General features: G+C 36.6%; 1 protein-coding gene across 1 annotated transcript; it reads right to left on the minus strand.

Annotated features, from left to right (window-relative positions):
- Window positions 1-1,237: 1,237 nt before the first annotated feature.
- LOC126695092 (zinc finger BED domain-containing protein RICESLEEPER 1-like) lies at window positions 1,238-21,306 on the minus strand. The gene is made up of 4 exons (XM_050391709.1): window positions 21,126-21,306; window positions 1,728-3,725; window positions 1,565-1,629; window positions 1,238-1,450 (listed from the first exon to the last, which is right to left on the minus strand). The coding sequence occupies exons 2-3, from the start codon at window positions 3,697-3,699 to the stop codon at window positions 1,574-1,576; spliced, it is 2,028 nt and encodes a 675-aa protein (XP_050247666.1). The 5' UTR covers window positions 3,700-3,725; window positions 21,126-21,306; the 3' UTR covers window positions 1,238-1,450; window positions 1,565-1,573.
- Window positions 21,307-21,409: the final 103 nt, after the last annotated feature.

Raw genomic sequence — 21,409 nt, forward strand, 5'->3', positions numbered from 1 at the left:
GGTCTGGTGGCAAGATACGCCTCATTGGCAATTGATGATGGCAGCTTGATGGCTAGAGATGCCTCATCGGCAAATAGTGTCGACAATCCAATGGCCAAAGATGTCGCATCACAATCGATGCCTAATGTTTAGTAACCTAAGATGTTTTGTTGACCAAAGTTGGTAGTTCAGTCACCGAAAATACCTCTTCGACAGTGATTGTCAATAGTTTGGTCGCATGAGCCATTACTCTAACTTTTGGTTCTAGCAGTCTAGTCACCAAACTTCGCGCACTAGTGGCTGTAGTGGTGAGCCGTCGGTTTTGATAGTTTGCTTGAAAATTTTATTTGTCATACCAAATACCTGAAATTATTTTACTAAAAATGTTTTACATGTAAAATATATTTCGTTTGAAAATATTTTACTTCAAAACAAACAATGCGGTAGTACAAAGTTCTCATTTACCATTTGTTACAAGTAAAATAACCCATGCTTATATATTAAAAATCGCATACATGTTTCCACGTGCTATTGGATTGTCGACATCCAACTTCTATGATAGAAGCATACAATGTCCACAATATTTCTTTTTCTTTTTTTTTCTTTTTTTTTTTTTTTTTTTTTGAGAAGACCACAATATTTCCTTTGATTACTGTTACTATTGGTACCAGAGAATCCCCATTTAACATTTGTTATATGAATTGAATGATGAGGGAAAACAACAATTGTTATCGATTATAAATCAACCAAATGGAAAACAACTGCTCCAAAACAGTAAGCAAATCGTTTGACATGCAACTTTTGAATTAAACACATTTTACATCCCAAATAACCAAGAATGCAAAAATATTGGAGTAAGTCATTGTGATTGTAAATGCCCCTTTATGGAAATGAAGAATTATATGTAACATGCAAAATGTGTTCGATTGACTAGATGTACAAATTAGTCAACCGACTATGATAGAATTAATGTTTTAAAAATTAAATAAAACAATTCTACAATAATAAAAATTTATGTTGTGATAAATATGATTATGAAATGCATTACTCTTCATTAAATTTAGTCCAAATTGCATAATAATAATAATAATAAAACGACCCTAAAAAAATTATCTTGCACAATGTGCAGGTCCGCAACTAGTTTCAATAAAAAGGGAGAGGATACACATCCTGAAAGCAAGAGCTCACACCTGGAGAAATATATGGAAGGGGTGAAGAAGCTTTTCTTTGGAGAGAGAGAGAGAGAGGGTCCCTCTAATTTAAGCATAATTGTAAGGATCTAATTGCTCTCATAAAATGTACATTGCTTCTTAATAAACAACTAAAAGTACTCAGCAATTTATCTAATTGTGACATATGAACATTCAAAAGAAATATAGATTTGATTAACACCACATGAGCTTCTAGAATAAGGCCCGAGTGTAAACAAAACAATCAGACGCTAGCATATCAGCCGAACGGTTCCATTAACCTTGCATGACAATACCATCAAACCAAAAATAAGTTGATTGCACTTACATAGTTGACACCACAAAAGTAGATATTTTGGGGAGAATGCATGATTACAAAACCAACAGAAACATACCTAGACAAATTAACTTGGTTCAATGAGAAGCGGTAGGGGAGAAAGGCTTGAGGATGAATTGACATCTGATACAGGAGAATAGAAGATTAATAGAAATAAACTACCAATTAAAATGGATCAAAGTAAAATTCAAATATGCGTAGTTAAAATTTGGTGCACATACCCCCTGGTTCCATCCGCAGCCAATCTTGTGTGCATATCAAAGCCTGTCGAGTATTTGCATCCAACGAACTTCTACAATGATCAAGCACTCTACCTCCAATGTTAAATGCCGACTCAGGTGCCACAGTCGACATAGGAGTCCCAAGAACGTCACGTGCCATCATGGACAGGATAGGGTACCTTGGCATATGAACTTTCCACCAATTCAATATGTTGAAATCACAATTACGAGGAAATACTGGTTCCTCTAAATATTTATCCAAGTCCGATATTGCATTTTGACTCTGAGAAGTCTCATGAAGAAATTTGTCGAAACCCCTTAGTCTATCTCTAGTGTCATTACTAGTACTAGGTAAGCTGCTACCAGGCAAAGCTGAACCTTGATCAACCAATGTTGAGCAGATAGAGTATGCATTGAAAAGTTCCTTTATACCATCAGAAACTTCCTTGATACGATCCAAAGCAGTACTACCATAAATCTGAGAATAGTAATATTCAACTAACTTCATTTTGAATCGAGGATCTAAGATTGCTGCTACTGCCAAAGCCAAACTGCACTTGCTCCAATATTTATCAAACTTGGCCTTCATCTTCACTGCCATGGAACTAAGAAAATTATCTGGGCTCTTGCACCATTCTATCAATTGGATGTGAACATCACATACCTCAGGAAAATACATATTCGCAGTTGGGAATTTGTTGCCAGAAAATACATTAGTGATTTCAAGAAAAAGTTTTAAGTAACCAGTAACAGAACTAGCCCATTCCCACTCTGTATCAGATAGAGCTGATATGTAGTCAGGATCGTGCTCTGGCAAGAGAGAAAATGCACCCCTGTATTCTAAGGCCGTTTCAAGCATGAGATATGTTGAGTTCCATTGAATTGGACAATCGAAAAGCAACTTTTTCTCACTGTTGATTCCAACTTCTTGTGAAATCTCATTAAACTTTCCTTGTGTTACCTGTGAACTTTTAACATATTTGACACTTGCTCTAATCTTTTGGGTCACCTCTCGCAATGCTTCCATAGCATCTTGAACAATTGAGTTTAGAACGTGTGCAGCAGATCGCACATCATACAACTGACCAGTACTCAAAAGAGGCCTTTTATGAGAGATTTGTTCTTTAATTCTTATGACGATGTCATCATCCGTGGAACAATTATCAAATGTCAAGGCAAACAACTTACGGTCAACATCCCAGTCCATCAGGCACTTATTAATCACTTCAGAAAGCATGTCTTCAGTATGAGAAGAATCAAGTGTGACAAAACTCAGAATCTTTTTCTGCAGTTTCCAACCCTCATCAATATAATGTGCTGTCAAACACAAGTACTCAACATTTTCTGGTGAAGACCACATTTCAACGGAAAGGTTAATTCTGCCATGCAATTTATTTATAGTCTCATACACTTTCAGTTTCTCTTTCCCATAAATTTCCATACAAGCTTGCTCAACAGAACTATTTGGCACAACCTCAAACAATGGCTGAAGATTCTTGACAAATACTTTGAATCCAACATGGTCAACCATGGCCAATGGGTAACCATGTACTATAATCATGCGAGCAAGATCAATCCGACTCCTCTCTTGGTCAAACCTACCACTTCCAAGGTTAAAAATTTCATCCTTTTTCTGTTCCTGATCAAATTTCAAAATTGTTGGCTTAATATAGTCATCTTTTCTCTGTCCTTCATCAAAACTGATATTTGCAAGGCTCACAGTCGTATCTTTTTTCCTTCTCTTTGCTGCAAGTAGTTGAGACACATCAATAGTTGATGATCTTTTTAGACATCGCATCAAGTGGTTTCTTAGATGTGTCGTTCCACTATTACTTGATCCACTAAGTCTCTTGTTACAATGTATACAAACAGCATAACAAATGTCAGCCTTTCTGACCCTCTCAAAGTGATTCCAAACAACAGATGTCAACCTCTTTGGTTTCTTCACAGCTAAATCATTTGATATTTCCATCACATAGGCTTGAGTTTTACTGAAGTCTGCACAATGAAGTGGATACAAATAAGCAAATACTCCTAGCACATAAATCTTATGAACCTTGAATATTGACAACCCAACGAAGTTGTGATTCTTTTGAAAAACAATAAATTTCTTTAAAGATGAACCCATGATTAGAATGCTCTATTTCAAAGAGATGCAAGTGGTGGAACCACCCAAATTACAATAGAAAATCACTTCAGAATAAATTGCAGGACTAAGCAAAGCACATGAGTAAATTCTACCCTAAATCCATCACTTTATAATCCAGCTGGAGAAACCGATGTACTGGATACTTGACAGGAGCAAACCAAAAATCAAACCATCAATCAGTTAATTCCTTAATAATCTTCACTGACAGTTTCACCAAAAATTAAATTTGACAATTGTCATTGACAATTTTGAAAATGTCCTCAATACCTTGTAGAGTAGAATCTTTTTAAATTCTCTCTCTCCCTATTCAATTCTTGTTCTTCAGTCCATTCTTGTAGAGTAGAATCCTTTTAAATTTTTTTTCTCTCCCTTTTCAATTCTTGTTCTTCAATCCATTGAGAGAGCCATGTTGAGTGCTTCAGAACAAGGCCTCAATCCCTCTACCCAGCCAACCCAACCCCAAAACCTAAATAAAAAATTTTGGGCCAGGTCTTTTATACTCTAACCAAGAGACTTGGTCAACCAACCCAGCTGAGACCTTCAAAGCTTCATAGCTGTAATTGGAATTTATTAGGATCATTGAAGGTTTTAAAAGTTCCTTTCTTTCTTCTTCTTCTTTTTTTTTTTTTTTTTTTTTTGGGGGGGGGGGGGGGGTTGGTGTGGGAAGTGGGTGGGTGTTCAGTGCATTCTATGATTTGAACAAAAAATTCTTCTCCAACCCACTGATATCTCAGCCACTCTGATATGACAGCCTCTTTGAGGTACTGAACCAATATGCAATTGAGGCTGCTGCGGCAGTAAGTTGTTGGCACTGCATCCATCAATTTTTGAAGTGGTAATGGGTGCAATTTTTGTCAACAAGGGTGGGATGAAGTAGGCTACTTAGAATATCTAAGTTCTTGATAAGTTGCGATTCTACCAAGATTGTTTTTCTTTTTTTTTTATAAAGTGGATCCCCACCAAGGCAAGGCCCTTTGGACCCACCCTTGGAGAGTAAACCACACCGATACACGACCCCACCCAGACACTTTAGCCAAAACAGCAACTTCCAGCTTATCCAAAGTTTCTTTCATAGCTGATAAGTCTTCCAGCCCTGCTTCTATTGAATTTACCTTTTCACATAAATGGTTCAAAGTCTTCTTTGATTGGTTCGTAATCTTGAGAAAAATCCTTATATTAGGACTCTAATTCTACGTTAGTCACCATTATCTCTTATGAAATATTTTGTCTAGCAGTTGGCGGAACAAAATTTTAACAGCAAACCTTTTTTTTCTTTTATCTCTTAGGGTTATGAGGTTGTGTTAAGAATAAAAAGGTGATTTGATGAGTTATTTGAGAACTATTTGGTAGAAGTTAGTATGTGGAAATTTAGGGTTTTGATGGATAAAAGAAATGGCTTGATTTGGGGTTGAAAAGAAGAAGAATTAGAGAAGCTTTTATGATGTTCAAGGGCTGTATGAACAGTATCCGTAAACAGTAACAGAGAAAGAAAAGAAGAAGCAAAGCAGAGAACGAAATGAACACACAAAAGCCAACATGCCTCTATGCTTAAAACATTCAATAATTTTATTAATCAACTCTCCCTCCTCACATACTGCCTAGGTGTGGTTTTCCAGAGAAATGGAGGCGATGTATTTCTTTTTACATCTCCATTGTATGCCTTCTGTCTTAGTTAACAGAAGTCAGTGTGGCTTTTTGGAGAGCACCAAAGGATTACATCAGGGTGATCCATTGTTCCCTTTGCTTTTTGTAATAGTCATGAAGGCATTGAGTAGAATGATGGATAAGGCAATAGGATGTCTTTTGTCCAGATTTAAAGTTGACAATAGGAAGAACAATGACCTCATAATTTCTCACCTTCTATTTGCAGATGATACACTGATTTTCTGTGAAGCTGAATCAAGACAGAGTTGGCATCTGCAATTTCTGTTTACTTACCTATTAAAAAAAAAAAAAATTCTGTTTACTTGGTTTGAAGCTATTTTGGGTCTGAAAGTTTATGTGGGCAAATCAGACCTGGTTCCTGTTGGGGATTTCAGATGTGACAAATTTGGCAGGATTGGTAAATATTTTGGAATGCAAAACAGCTTCTTTCAAAAGGTTTCTCTCCAAACTAATTTGGAGAAAAACCCTCAAAAACTCTTCCTATATCTTTTTATTGGATGTGAATTTTAAAAATCTAACTGCTGAATTACATGTTCTTATTATATTCTTTATGCTTGCAAAATTTCAAGAAAATCAATGATTAATAGCTATGTCATCAATGACATGTTTAAATTTCAAGTTTTTGTGATAAAATATTATGCATAAAAAATAAGTTCATTGATTGAATGATAAATAACATCCAATTTGATCGAAATTTGACATGCGTGTTAAAAACATAAAGAACATGCAATCCAACATACCATATTTTCAAAATTTACATCCAATAAAAAGATATAAGAGGAGTAAACCTTATCCCTAATGAAATATTTAGGCCTTGCTTTGGGTGCCAAATTCAAAGCAAGAACTATTTGGAATTTTGTTTTGGAGAAGATGGAGAGGAGATTAGCATAATGGAAATGGATGTATTTGTCAAAGGGAGGTAGACTTACCCTGCTCAAAAGTACTCTTACAATTTTACTAACATATTTTTTGTCTTTGTTTCCAATTCTTGCAGATGTATCCAATCAAATAGATTACAGCGAGATTTTCTTTGGAAAGGCTTGGGTAAGGAATCCAAATTTCACTTGGTGAATTGGGACAAAATTCATACTCAATACCAAATTGGGGAACTAGTTGTTCAAAACCTCTATTTATTTAATAAAGCTTTATTAGGGAAACGGTTGTGGCAGTATAGTGAGGAAAGGGGGCATTGTGGAGGTGGGTAGTAGATCAAAAGTACGAACCTATTGGGGGTGGTTGGTGCACGAAAGATGACAGAGAGTCGTATGGGGTTAGTTTGTGGAAGTATATTCAAAAGGGGAGGACTAAATTTTCTCAATTCATTAAGTTTGAGGTAGGTGATGGTACAAGAACAAAGTTATAGCTTGATACCTAGTGTGGTGGTGAACCCCTTGGGGAGTCATTCCATGAGTTATTTAGAATTGCTAGGATAAGGAAGCTCTAGTAGCGGATCATTTGAGATATCACAATGAGTCTGTCCAGTAGGAATTCCATTGAAGTGCAGGGTTTTGGAGATGATAAACTAAGTTGGAAACCATCTACTCAAAAAGGTTTTGAGGTTTGTTTGTATTATAGAGTTTTAGCCCATTGAGAAGATGTGACATTCCCTTGGAAAGGCATCTGGAAGCCTAATGTTTGGGGGAAAAAGTGGGCGGATAGAAAAGGAGGAAGGAAAAGTGGGGGAGAAAACTTGCATTTTCCACTATTTGGTAAGTGGCAGAAAATGGTGGGTCTCAAGTGTTTTCCACCAAAAACCAATCTCTCCAATTTGGAGAGAAAATACAGAGGATATGGGGGCTTGAAAAGAAAATTACACAAATGCCCAATCTCTCCAAATCAACAACCCACACATGGCCACATTATGTTGCTTCTTTTCCTTCATCCTTCTTTCTTTTATATCTCTATCTTTTCTTCTTATTTTCTATATAACTATTTAAAAAAATGATTTATTGATAGGGGCATAAAAGTACAATTATACTAACTATTTTTTCCATCCTCTCATTTTTCTTCTCAATCAAACAAAAGAATTTTATATTAGTTTTCCATCTTTCCACTTTTCCATCCTCCCAACCAAATATACATGGTGGAAAAATAAAATCTTTTTTTATACTCTCACTTTTCAGTCCTCCTCACATTTCCATCCTCCAAACCAAACAAGGCCTAAAGTCCCAACAAGGACAGCATTCTTTCTTTGGGCTGCCTCATTGTGAAAAATACATTCAGCAAATAATTTGAGGAAGTGCAACATTGTCCTCATGAGCTGGTGTTCATTGTGGAAGAGGGCTGGAGAGAGTGGATCATCTGCTGCTTCATTTCCCTATTGCTAAGGAGATACAGAATATGGTTTTTGCTCTTTTCAGGGTTAAGTGGGTGATGCTAGGGAGGGTGGTGGATTTACCAGCAACTTGGCAAGGTTATTTTGGGTGACGTCATAATAGTGAGATTTGGAAGGTCATTCCTCACTATTTTATGTGGTGTATTTGAAGGGAGAGAAATGCCAGAAGCATTGAATGGAGAGAGTGGTCAACACCGGATTTGAAACTGCATTTTACAAAAACTTTGTTCTAGTGGTCATCAGCTCCAGGGAAGTTTTCTTTCTCAAACTTTTTGGAGTTCCTAGATCATTGTACTTTTAAAATTTAGCTATTCTTACATCTAGTATGCCTCCTGTGTACGAGATGTTCATTATTTCTAATATAACTATTTTTTAATATATAAGTAAGAATAATTTTATTGAAAACAGTGGTTACCTTAAGGCCACTGTTTATGGTCTCAGGATTACCACGGGCCACCTTCATGAGCCACTAGAATTCACCGTCAATGGCCAGCAGCTGCCATGGCAATGATGAACCACCATTAATTACAGATACACTTCCTACTATGTGCGTTTGTTACAGCCTAATTAATAAATTAAGCCAATATATTTTCTTTAGGCACAGCCTTTTACAGTCTCACTTCTTTTTAGGTACAGCTTTTAGTCAACCCTAGCTTATTTTTATCTCACCAAAATAAGCTATACCAAACACACATTAATTTTACTGTTAGTGACAAACTATCAGCAATGAAGCATAGCAATTCTTTTAAATTGAATTCAATCCAGGATGGAATAAGTTGTTTTATATCTAATCCAATCTGTTATACCAACCAATACCAAACACACACAGAAGCCCCTACAAGTCACCTTTCTACATGAGAACAAAAACTCCTTCACTCTAAGGTTACCTATCAAAAATGAAACAAAAACTCCATTGGCTCAAAAATCTAACGGTGCATGATGTAATGTAATCTCTAATAATGAAAATATTCCCACTGCCGCAGCCAGCTAAACGACAAGCATGTCCCATATTATCACTTCAGCCATTGTTGCCAAAGGAGTTATGCAGGAATAACATGAGTTTCTCATGACAAGTCCTCAACAATTTTTATATTTCCAACACTTCTCTCACCTAAAAAGTTGCAAATGCCATACCAAAGAAACACTTTTGTAATCTCTCCACATTTTGGGAGTACCAAGCATTAACAAAAATTTCAATCCTCCTACACCTTTTCTTTCTATTAATAGGCAAGTACAACTCATGCAAGCATGCACGTATATTGGATTCAACCTTTGATCTCACCCTCTTCTTATTATTTACAGTGGGAGGAGATGCCATATGGTTTAAAAATTATAGATGCAAAAAATCCAATCCCACTACAAGTTATAAGATCTTAATATAAGCATTAATATCCCTATTATTATTAATGATTTCTGTTTATCCCTTCCCTACCGACTAGTATAAGAATACATTATAACAATTAAAGCACTCTACATCAAAGCTAGCCAAGAGATTAAAAATAAAAAATAAAAACTTTTGGCAATCATATTATGTTCTAATCTTCCTGAATGTTACTATTTTCAGAAAACAGATAGTCTATACAACCAAATGCACCAATAATCACCTTGATGGATTACTTCATGTTAGTATACCCCTATGACTGGCTGTGTTTAGTGTACAGTTCACACAAAACTTGAAGAGTCAGAAAATGAAATAAGAATCACGGAAGAAATAAAAGACACTATTTACATTTCATATATCAATTCATCACAAGCCAACGCATATTTGGCTTTCGCATTTATAAGGCAGGCATAAGAAGATCATTCTAGGTTATTATCAGTTACCATAATAACAGTAAGCATACAAGTCTTAAACGAGCAGAATTTTGACAAAGAGGTTGGATGCACAGTCATAGACCTTCACTATTGGCCTATAGCTATGCTTAAGTTGTTTATATCCAACAAGATGCCAAAAGATCTTGAGCGCACAATAAATAACTTCCCATGTTCCCCCACAATTTGTCTACACAGTCAAAACATACAAGCACACAAGCAGTCATTCCTTTCTCACCACTGTCAATCAATAAGGTCAATAATGCATACGACGAGATAACTTCACGCCACACATGATATGCATGCACTATGGCCACAAGAACCAATCATCCACAATAGGCCCATCCCTCACTAATTAAACATCAACATAGTAAGCATGAACATAATAATATCAATCCAAAGGCAACAAAGGAAATAATCCTGCTTGAGTATGAAGTTAAAAATGAGGCAACTAAGAAATACATATCATAACATGAATGTAAAATAATCACAATGTAAGAATGTGCTCTAGAGCACAAGCCAGTGAGCTATGGCTCAAATGGCACTTCCCCTTCCCACAAGGGTAGATGGAGGAGGACAAGGTTGTAAGTTCAAAATCTATTGAGTGCACGTGTAACTTACCAATAAAAAAAAACTCAAACACTATTCTTTTTTCTTTTTTCTTTTTTCTTTTTTTATTATAAGTAAAAAATCCTTATTAGAAATAGGAATTACATGGTCCTTTATACACAAGTAATGTACTCAGGCACCTACACAAGCACTCTAGAACACTATTCTAAAGGAAGACAAATTTTAACAGGCAAAAACATTGTTAGTTTAGTTGCTCATGGACATATAATAAAAGCAATAAAAAAAAAATTACCAATATCAAGGAAAAAATCTAAAACAAATAGGTCACAAGAAACCAATGAGCTCTAGCACAAATAGCACATCCTCCCTTCATATGAATGGTGAAGGGTAAGGTCATGAGTTCAAAACCCACTATATGCAACATGTGTTTGTATCTTACCAAAAAAATAAAAAAAAGAGAGTAAATTACAACAATCTCCCTTGAGATTTATCAAAACAACGCCCCCCAAATTTTTTACCAAAGATACTCCCCTTGAGGTTTCTATAAATGTAACAAATAAGTCCACTCTTGACTTTTCAAATGAAATTTTTATTAAAATAAAATAAAATAAAAAACCTAGACTATGGACGAAATGACACTCCCCTCCCTTGAGGTTTGTATAAATGACACTCTCCCTCAAGGTTTGTTTTTTTTTTTTTAATAAGTAATGAAAATTTATTAAAAAAAGGATCAAACTAGGTACAACAGGGGTGTACTTAAGGAGAAATACAAATAACTCTCAAACTAAAATACTCAACCAAATCTAAAAGAGTAAAAACAAGGAGAAGGGTGAAAAGCAACATTCCAATCTAACAAGGTATGGAGGAAGAAGGCTTTAACATCAAGGATAGACCATTCACAACCCTCAAAACTTCTGGCATTCAGCTCTTGCCAAAGGCACCATGATACGCAATGTAGCACAGCCTTCCCAAAAGGCTATATTTCTATGCCTTCCAAAAGATCCTCGCCAAGCTGCGAACAAATAAATAAACCTCTTTGGCATAACCCATTGGAGCCCAAATAAACAGAACACCATTGTCCACGGCTCATAAACTATAGGACAATGTAGGAGAGGTGGTCCACAAACTCCCCACACCTCTTACACATGCAGCACCAATCAAAAACGATAATACCTCTCTTCCAGAGAATGTCAAGGGTTAAATTTTCCCTAGAGAACCTGCCCAAGAAAAGAAGGCCACCTTAGGTGGGACTTTCGAACACCACAGCAATATCCACAGGAAAGACATGCTATTAGGAGCGGACAAGGAGTGATAGTAACTACAAACATCAAAATCCCTGCTCTTGGCAAGTCTCCAACAGGGTCTATCCGTACCCTCCCCCCTAATAGGCTTGGAATAGATAAGATCCAAAAAAGCAACTAGAGGCTCCAACTCCCAATCTTGGACCAATCTAGAAAAATGAACATCACAATGGAAAGCTATGAACGTCATATATCATGGATTCTTTATGATGAGTGATACTAAATAACTCCGAGAAAACCACCTTAGGTGGGCAATCACCACAACACACGCCATGCCAAAACTTCACTCTAGAACCATCCCCCACATCAAATTGAAGAAACTGGGAAAACATCGACCCATCCCCGTCAGACCAAAGGCTCACACCATAGAGAGAGAACACCAACCCCCACCCCCCCCCCCCCCCCCCCCCGAATTTGTTTTCATACTTAGCCTCAATAACCCTCCAAAGATGTACCCTCTTAGTCCCATATCTCCACAACCATTTCTCTAATAAAGCTTGATTGAATATTCTCAAGTTTCTTATACCCAATCCCCCATGCCGAACTGGCCCCTCGAGATTGTACAAACGAGTAGAAATATTTTGATAAAAAAGTGAATATTTCGTTAGGGAAGTAAATATGTGAGAGAGCATGGACTTATCTATTGCATTTATAGAAATGTGAGGACTATCATTTATACAAACATTTAGGATATAATTTGACCAAGAATTAAAACAGAAAAATACAAATAAGGCAGGAGGATCAAAATTCAAAACTTGAGGCACATCGAACCAACATAAGCAATTTTTTAAAATTCACCAAATAAATTAAAAAAAAGATTAATTTATCCATAACAATTTATACCATTGTGGAAATTCATCATAACAAAATATATGAACCCCAAAATGAGACTAATTTAATGATGTAGTAAAATAGAATCAAACAAAGAATGATCCATTTATGGTATTGAATATCTTGATGAGTTATGAATATCTTGATCACTTGTTGAATCAACCGAAGGATGGGTTGCACCGTGCCTAGGAGTTAAAACAAGCCCACCTTTAGTATTGGACCACTGAGACTCTTCTTGCCCAGAAAAAACCACAGGTCCACCTTCATTATTGGACCCTCCACTATCTTCAGGATTGATAGTGAGTTTCCCATCCTAAGGTTTAAAAATTCTTAGAGCCAAATTTTCAATATTCAACTTAAAAAATAAATACACGTGTGGGTCTACCACTTATAACAGAACTATTAACGGTAAAATAGCCATGAATCACATTTCAACCCAATTGACTCCCAAATTTTCAAAATTCCTTGAATTCCTTTGGTCCCATAATTAAGCATGTTTTGCCCATTCTGGCCGCCACTGGCTGCCAAACCAACACTGCCAGCATTTTCTAGAGTCACCCCAACCAACAGCCTTAATTCTTCACAGGATAAGAAATTGCCTAACTCTTTCTGAAACGAAGACCAGCTAGAACGGTTAGAGCTTTCTAGTATCACACAACCTTGACGAGCTCGACCATAATAAACCGCTATAACCACAAAGAGGCCAGCCTTATTCGATCTACCACAAAATTCCAACAACTTATTATTTTTATTATTTTCCTGGAGTCACTTACAAAGGAAATCATTCCCCAGAACCCAATCACATATATCGGCAAAACAAGAAAGAATCCATTCCATGCCTTTACGTCCTACCCAAATAGAACTCATGACATTACTCTCATGAGCAAACGTATCAGACTGCCCACCATCAAAAGAAAGAGAGAAATTTTTTGCATTAATATGAAAAGATCACTTGCTGCTTCCATGATCAAACAAAGATGTCGGTGGGATAAAGTATGAGGATGGTTTGGTGGAAATATTTGGTAGGGATAGAGGGGCAGTAGATAAGAATGTAGGTTTAGGCACTAAAGGAGGGCTAGGCAGTGAAGGTGATTGTGAAGGAAAGTTAGGCAAAGAAGAGAAGGGTTAGACAACTGAGGTGGTGGGAGTGGGATAGGCAATGTTGAAGTAGAGGAAAAAAATGGGGGCATGGGAGAAAACCAAAAGGTGATGGAAACTGTGGTGGGAACAAGAAAGAAAAAGGAGAGGGTGAAGGAATATGTGAAGGTGGTAGGAAGGGAAAAAGAGATGGAGGTGGTGTTGGCTGGGGGTGAGCGTGGAGGTGGGGTGGCTGAGGCAGCGCAGAAGTCATCTAGTCATCAATAGTCACCATTGGATTTAAAAAAATAATAATAATAATTGTATTCTAAAACATCATTTAATAGCCATGGAGTAACTTTAGTATCCATTATTGCTCTTAAATTGATATTTGTTTAACAATATATATATATATATATGTATATGTATATGTATTTATGAAAAATAAATGCTTAACAATATATAAAAATAAAAACACTTTTTTTTTGGATAAGTAACAAAAATATATATATATAAAAAAAGGAGTCACCCAGGTATACAGGAAATATACTGGGGTAAAATAATCAATTACAAAAATTGCATAAATCTAATAAATCAACAATAGAAAAGGACAGATTCCTCAAGGCAGTCAGCTAGTCCAATAAATGTTCGGAAAAAGAATAATTTGAGATCAGGCATAGAATGCTCAGAATCTTCAAAACTTCTGCTATTTCTCTCTCCAAATGCACCACATCAAACAATGTGGGATAATCATCCAAATGTGACCATTCCGCTGACGACCAAATTGATCTTGCTAGCAAGCTAGAAGCTCAACTACAAATTTTGGCATCACCCAAAAATAAATAAAAAATACATTTAATAATTAATTAATATACGTATCGCCACCATGTCGTAACCTATGTTTTCAAAAATTGCCGAATTGTCATGTCGTACTCGTACCCGTATCCATGCTTCTTAGAATCCCTCTCTCACTGTTACTTCCTTAATGGAATATTCCATTTTTAGGAAAAGATTCCTATTCATTAATACAAACCTCAAGAGGGAAGTATCATTTCGTCCATAGTTTGGGTGGGAAATTTTTTTTTTTAAAATGAAATATTTCATTAGAAAAATCAGCTATGGCCTTCTTTGTCACATTTATACATACCTCAATAGAGTTATGTCATTTTGTCCAATATTTTCTTTTGGTTGGGTGTCATTTTGTAAAACCTCAAGTGAGCTTGATAGAAGTTACCCAACTTTTTTTTATGTATAATCCATGATATAGACCAAGGTCAACTACCCTAAACCCATAATATGTGCCTAAACTTGATAAAATTTGCATCAAGCAACAAGCAAATAAACTCTAAGAATATTAGAACTTCAAAACAATTTTTTTTTTTTTTTTTCAATCCATGTAATGTAGGTAGAAGTACCAAAAATAGAGATGTCAAGAAGACATAAGAAAGATACATGCAGGAATTCAAATTAGTTAAAAGGGAACTAATCAAGCCAAACCTAATTAGTTGCCGTTATGGCTTAATTGAGCTATGTTGCATTGGAGGTCGATTAGACCTACAAGTTACATAATGGGACGTAGATCTCTCCTGTCATTTAAATTCTTCCAATCCTTTTCTAAGACTAAGACACAATTTAATCACACGTATGTAAGTTTGAAAAATCCCTTAATGCTACCTTCATTGCTTTAATTCCTAAAAAGAATGACGCCTATAATATTAGAGATTTCCGGCCTATTAGCTTGGTGGGGAGTGTGTATAAAATCTTGGCTAAGGTTTTGGCAAATCGTTTGAGAGTGGTTTTAGATCAATTGATTTCTGAGACTCAGAATAGCTTTGTGAGTGGGAGACAAATCCTTGACTTGGTTCTTATTGCGAATGAGTGTGTGGATAGCCAAGGGAAGAGTAGGGCTCCTAGAGTTATTTGTAAACTTGATATTGAGAAGGCCTACGATCATGTGAATTGGGAGGCTTTGCTGGATTTGTTGAATAGAATGGGTTTTGGAGTGAAGTGGTGTAAGTGGATCCGTACTTGTATATCCACAGTTCAATTCTCTATTTTGATTAATAGATCTCCAGTTGATTTTTTTGGTAGTTCAAGGGGTTTAAGACAAGGGGATCCGCTATCGCCTATGCTATTTTTGATTTTGATGGAGGTGTTCAGTATGATGTTAAGAAGAGTGGAGGGAGCTGGCTTGATCCATGGTTTTAAAGTTGAGGGTAGGAGGGGTGGTGGGGAAAGTGTTTCACATCTATTGTTTGCAAACGATACTATCCTATTTTGTGATGCAGATGTGGAGCAAATTCTTCATATTCAGTTGTTGTTACTCAGTTTTCAGGCGGTAACAGGTTTGAAGGTCAATGTGCACAAGAGTGAAATGGTTCCAATAGGGGAGGTTGATGATGTGCATGCCCTGGCTGAAATTTTGGGCTGTAGTGTTGGAACTTTGCCTATGTCTTATCTTGGCATGCCGTTGGGGGCTTCGCACAACTTCCCTTCAATTTGGAATCCCATTTTGGAAAAAAGTGAGCAGAAATTAGCCGGCTGGAAGAAGTTGTATTTGTCTAAAGGAAGTTGATTGATGTTACTCAAGAGTACGTTATCTAGTCTTCCTACCTATTTTTTTTATCTCTATTCACCATTCCTACTTATGCGGTTTATAAAATTGAAAAGTTGCAACGGGATTTTCTATGGGATGATAGCAAGACTCATCTGGTAGGATGGGATAAAGTTCGTGTGCCTATAGCTAACGGTGGCTTGGGGATAAGAAAACTTACTACTTTCAATAAGGCCTTATTGGGGAAATGGTTGTGGCGGTTTGGGAAGGAAGAGGATTGGTTATGGAGGAGAGTGGTAGTTTCAAAATATGGGGAAGAATGGGGGGGATGGACCTTAAAGCTAGGTAGGGGAGTTAATGGGTGTGGTTCGTGGATAGGTATTCGTATGGGATGGGAGGATTTTAGCAAAAATTGTCAGTTTGTTGTTGGGTTGGGGAATAGAGTGAAATTTTGGCAAGATGGGTGGTATGGGGATCAACCTTTCCAATTGGCTTTCCTAAGACTATATGGTATTGCCATTGATAAGGAGGCATCTGTAAAAGCTTCTTTGTCAAGGCAGGGGGCGGAGGATAGAAGAATTTGGGATGTTCGTTTTATTCTAGAAGCAAGACAACCAGAATAAAACTGAAATAACGGAAAAATAAAATATATGACCTAGGAGTTAACATCTCAGCCTTGCTTGGAGTCAGCACCTAGAGTAGACCTGGAGTCAGCACCAGACCAAAAGAGAGACCAAACAACCATTTTTTCATTCATCAAAATATCAACTATCTCCTCAAAGAGTACAATAGATTTTTTTTTTTTGATAAGTAAGAAAGATATATATTAAAAGCTACCTCATGAAAACACAAGGCAGAACAGAGATTACAGAGAAGGAAACAAACAAAAAGAGAGGAGAAGAAGAAAAAAGAAAACAAACGGAGACAACAAAAAGCAAATTAATTACAGAGAAGAGAACTAAGGAACATAAGGATAGAATCACTAGAGGTGAGTCCCCAAGCCCTAGACCAATCAAAAAGAGAGCCACTAAAGTAAGCGAGCAGCTGGTCATCAGACTTGTCCCTATCCTCAAAAGTACGCCAATTACGCTCCCTCCAAATACACCACATTAGGCACAACGGAGCTAGATTCCAAACAACAGAAGAATGCTTTCCAAACCAACTCCACCAACCTAAAAGCATATCTGCAACCGATCTTGGCAAAACCCAAGAAATCCCAAAGGATCTAAAAACCATGCTCCACAACAGATAAGCTTTGTCACAATGGAGAAGCAAATGATTCACCGACTCCCCATTACAACGGCACAAAATGCACCAATCTACAAAATCGAATCCTCTATACCGCAAAATATCTCCTGTAAGAATCTTCTCCCAAGCCGCAGTCCAAACGAAGAAGGAGACATGAGTAGGAGCCTTAACCTTCCAAATACCTTTCCAAGAAGGAGACGTGAGTAGGAGACGTGAGTACAATAGATTGTTTATAAAAGATTGCTAAACTCTAGTTCTCAACGCTAGGAAACCCTAATTGCCTTATTACAAAAATAACCTTACTTCCAAATTAAAATACTAATAGCCCAATAAACTAATAAGACCTAAAACATAAAAATACAATTGACTTGCAAACATAAATAATACTAAATAATAATCTTCTTGCGTCTCCCGCATCATTCTCCTCTGATTGGAGAAAACTCGACCTCGAGTTCTAAAGCGTTGAAGGATTAGGATGCTGACAAGTAACACTTGCTTCAAGTCTGGAATCACCCTAAGGAGCATAGAGAAAAGAAAAACCTTGAATTCCACCATGTCAAACTCTTCTGGAATAACAAAATCAATGTGTGGAATCAACATAATCTTATCTTGAACCATTGGAAGCACTATGTTATCCACTTTCTCCACTTTAGCAAACTGTTTGTCTTCATGCACCATGGAAGGCTGATCAAAAGCAGATTCATTAGCTTCCAATATCACATCATGTGCACCCTCTAACATAATACTCTCTTTAGACACCATCTCTTTCACCTTGCTGCTCTTCAATAGATTCATTTCCTTGCACGTATGTTAAAGCAACACTTGTCAAGGCATGTACGTCTGTGTCAACATTAGGCTTTGGTGTTGCTGGAGGATTCTCCATGACCAAGATATCATCATCAATGTTGTCTTTTATTGGGGCAACAATAAGTTCATTGTGATCAAGTATCCTTGGTTTCACAATTGAATCTGTTTGAGTCTTCTTTTGCTTCATCTGAGCAATCCTATCTTGAACATTTTTCATGAGCTTTATAGATAATTCCTTTAATTCCTTAGTAGATAATTCCTTAATAGATTGTTCAAAAGTGCTTTGAGGACATGAAATGGGATGAGGATGAGGATTTATCGTATTTGCTTCAACTTGAAAAGTACCACACTGAGATTGGGGTAGATACTTAGCTCGATAGTATGATGACAAATACTCATCACAAAACTTTTATTTCATATCTTCCCACACACTAATGGCAGGTTCATACCTCATATAGCAAAAATATTCAAGATTCTCTCAAAACCTTTGTGCTTTACCCCTTAACTTCAATTTGGCATACCTAACCTTTTCGTTATCTACAAAATTTGCTTGCTCAAAGAATTGCTTCATCCCATTCATCCAGTTGACAAAATCTCGTGGATAATTATTACAACCATCCAAAATAAGGTGCTTTTAATATTACCATAGCTCACTGGGCAAAAAGATTTTTGCCAACTTTACTTGTTAAGTACGGCCCACTAAAGAAGGGATTGTCATGGCATTAACCAAATAAAGCTTCACTGTTTGAAGTTTGAACACCAATGGAAAAAACCAATGCATCCACATGGACTAGAGTGAAGGCCTAGACTTGGTTTTTTTTTTTTTTTTTTTGGGTATGCATGTAAAGAAACACCGATCAATGTATGCTCTAATACCAAAACTGACGCAGGACAACCAGAACAAAACTAAAATAACGGAAAAATAAAAAATATGACCTAAGAGTCAGCACCTTGGCCTTGCTTAGAGTCAGCACCAAGCGGAGAAACCACTAGGAGTCAGCATCTAAGATAGACTTGGAGTCAGCACCAAATCAAAAGAGAGACCAAACGGCCATTTTTTCATCCATCAAAATATCAACTATCTTCTCAAGGAGTATAATAGGTTGCTTATAAAGGATTGCTAAACCTTAGTTCTAATTGGCTAGGAAACCCTAATTGCCTTATTACAAAAATAACCTTACTTCCAAATTAAAATAATAATAGCCCAATAAACTAATAGTACCTAAAACATAAAAATACAATTGACTTGCAAACATAAATAATACTAAATAATAATCTTCTTGCGTCTCCCGCATCAACTTAATGATTGGGAGATGGATGAAGGGCTGCATTTTCTTCGTATATTGGGAGCTAATACTCCTCCACTGGATGTTGGAGACCGGATGAGATGGATGTTGAAACCTAATGGGGAGTTTGACATCCGGTCATATTATAACAAATTGCAGGATTCTCCCTCAATTGTCTTTCCTTGGAAAGATATATGGAGAGTAAAGGCACCTAGACGGGTTTCTTTTTTTGTTTGGTGTGTAGCTTGGAATAAGATCCTAACGGGTGATAACTTGAGATTGAGGGGATTGGATTTTGTAGACTGGTGCATTATGTGCCGACATTGTGGAGAGACGGTAGACTAATTACTTCTTCATTGTGAGATGGCTCATCGGTCGTGGAGCTTTGCCTTAATAAATTTTGGTTTGTCTTGGGTTATACTTAGATCGATCCCAGATTTGCTTTTTGGCTGGTGGAATTAGTTGGGGAAGCATTTGTCTCAGATTTGAAACTTAGTTCCGTTGTGCATCCTATAGTGTATTTGGAAGGAACGGAATTAGTGGACTTTTGAGAATTTGGATAGTTCCGGTGATCAGATGCTTGCTTCTTTTAGTGGGACTCTTTTTGATTGGTCTTGGGCATGGGGATTTACGACTAGTGATTCTCTCCCTTCTTTTCTTAGTTCTCTTTCTCTTTTGTAATTATATGTTGTCTGGTTTTCTTTTTTGTTTTCTCTCTGTTTTGTTCTTCTTGTATTTTCTAGGTTTGCTCTATGTTTTTCATGCATAGAGTAGCTGTTCGTATATATAACATTCTTACTTATCAAAAAAAAAAAAAAAAAGCATGAGTTTAGATCATAACACCTAGAGCTAGGTAGACACAACACCTGCCTTCCAAAAAATAAACAGAGAGAGAGAGAGCCTACACTCCACCGGTGTGATTTCACATACATCACAAATGAAATAAGTGTCCCAATTAACCCTGACCCAATATGCATGCCTTCAAGTGATTTTATAATGACATAACAGGTCAATGAGCTCTAGCTCAAAAGGCAACCTAGGACTATGAGTGTAACTTGCCAAATAAAAAAAAAAAGTGTATAAATATACACACACACGGGATCAGAACTTCAACAAGATTCTCCAGATTCATAAACCACGAACAAATTCGGATTGTGAACAAGAAAAACATATTTAAGAGAGAGAGGAGAAGAAGAAAGACAGAAATTCATATTATCAAAACACGGTAGTAATTTTTCACCAAAAAAAGAAAAAAAGAAAAAAAATAACGATTCTAATTTCAAATTCAAGCTTCCTAATAACCATAATTTGACGTACACATCTCAAGTGGAATAGAACAAAAACCAATGTGTTTGCCTGCACTTGATCAAAAGCAAATCATGAAACTAATGGGTCATTCAAGCCGCATGGAAAGACCCTCTCATAATTCGGATCAAAGCCTCAAAACAAATTATGCTTACCTAAGTTGCTAACCTTAAAAAACAAATTATCCTCCAATTTTCATAAACAAAATCCAAAACCCAGATAAAGGCATTCACAAAACAAAACACAAAGGACCACAATCTTAGCTCCTAATTTTTCTACAGCCATAAATTCAGCATGTAAATCAAAATAATAATTAAAAAAAAAAAAAAAAAAAGTGGGTCTACCAAACAATCATCCAATTAACAAAATTCAATTAATATGAGAACTCAATAAAGAAAAAAAAAAGCTAAAAGATTAATGGAAGTAAATGATAAAAAAAGAGGAAAATTGGGTCTTACAGAGGTAGAGGTAGTAGCAGAAGCAGTGTCCTGTAACCTGTGTGTAGAGTTCGAGGACGAGTCCGAAGGGAGGGTCCGGGTTGGAATGTGAGACAACCTGAAAAGAGACATAACCCGATCTCTGAATATGGGTTGGACCCAGATTGGTTTCGGCTGGATGGGTCAACACCTTATTTGGATAGGATTGGACTTGGACCCGAGTCCGACTTGGGTTAGTTTCATGGGTTTTTTATTAAAAAAAAAAAAAAAGACTCCAGTGTTAACGCGTGGCTTCTTATAACTCG

This window comes from Quercus robur, chromosome 8 (assembly GCF_932294415.1).
Source record: "Quercus robur chromosome 8, dhQueRobu3.1, whole genome shotgun sequence".
In the NCBI taxonomy this organism is placed as follows: domain Eukaryota; kingdom Viridiplantae; phylum Streptophyta; class Magnoliopsida; order Fagales; family Fagaceae; genus Quercus; species Quercus robur.

Bases quoted from the DNA above. Each gene is read 5' to 3' on its own strand.
- LOC126695092 (XM_050391709.1), bottom strand. From the start codon at position 3,699: ATGGAAATATCAAATGATTTAGCTGTGAAGAAACCAAAGAGGTTGACA. The intron at 1,630-1,727 runs GTATGTGCACCA...CTCCTGTATCAG, and splicing joins GCTGCGGATGGAACCAGGGG to ATGTCAATTCATCCTCAAGC.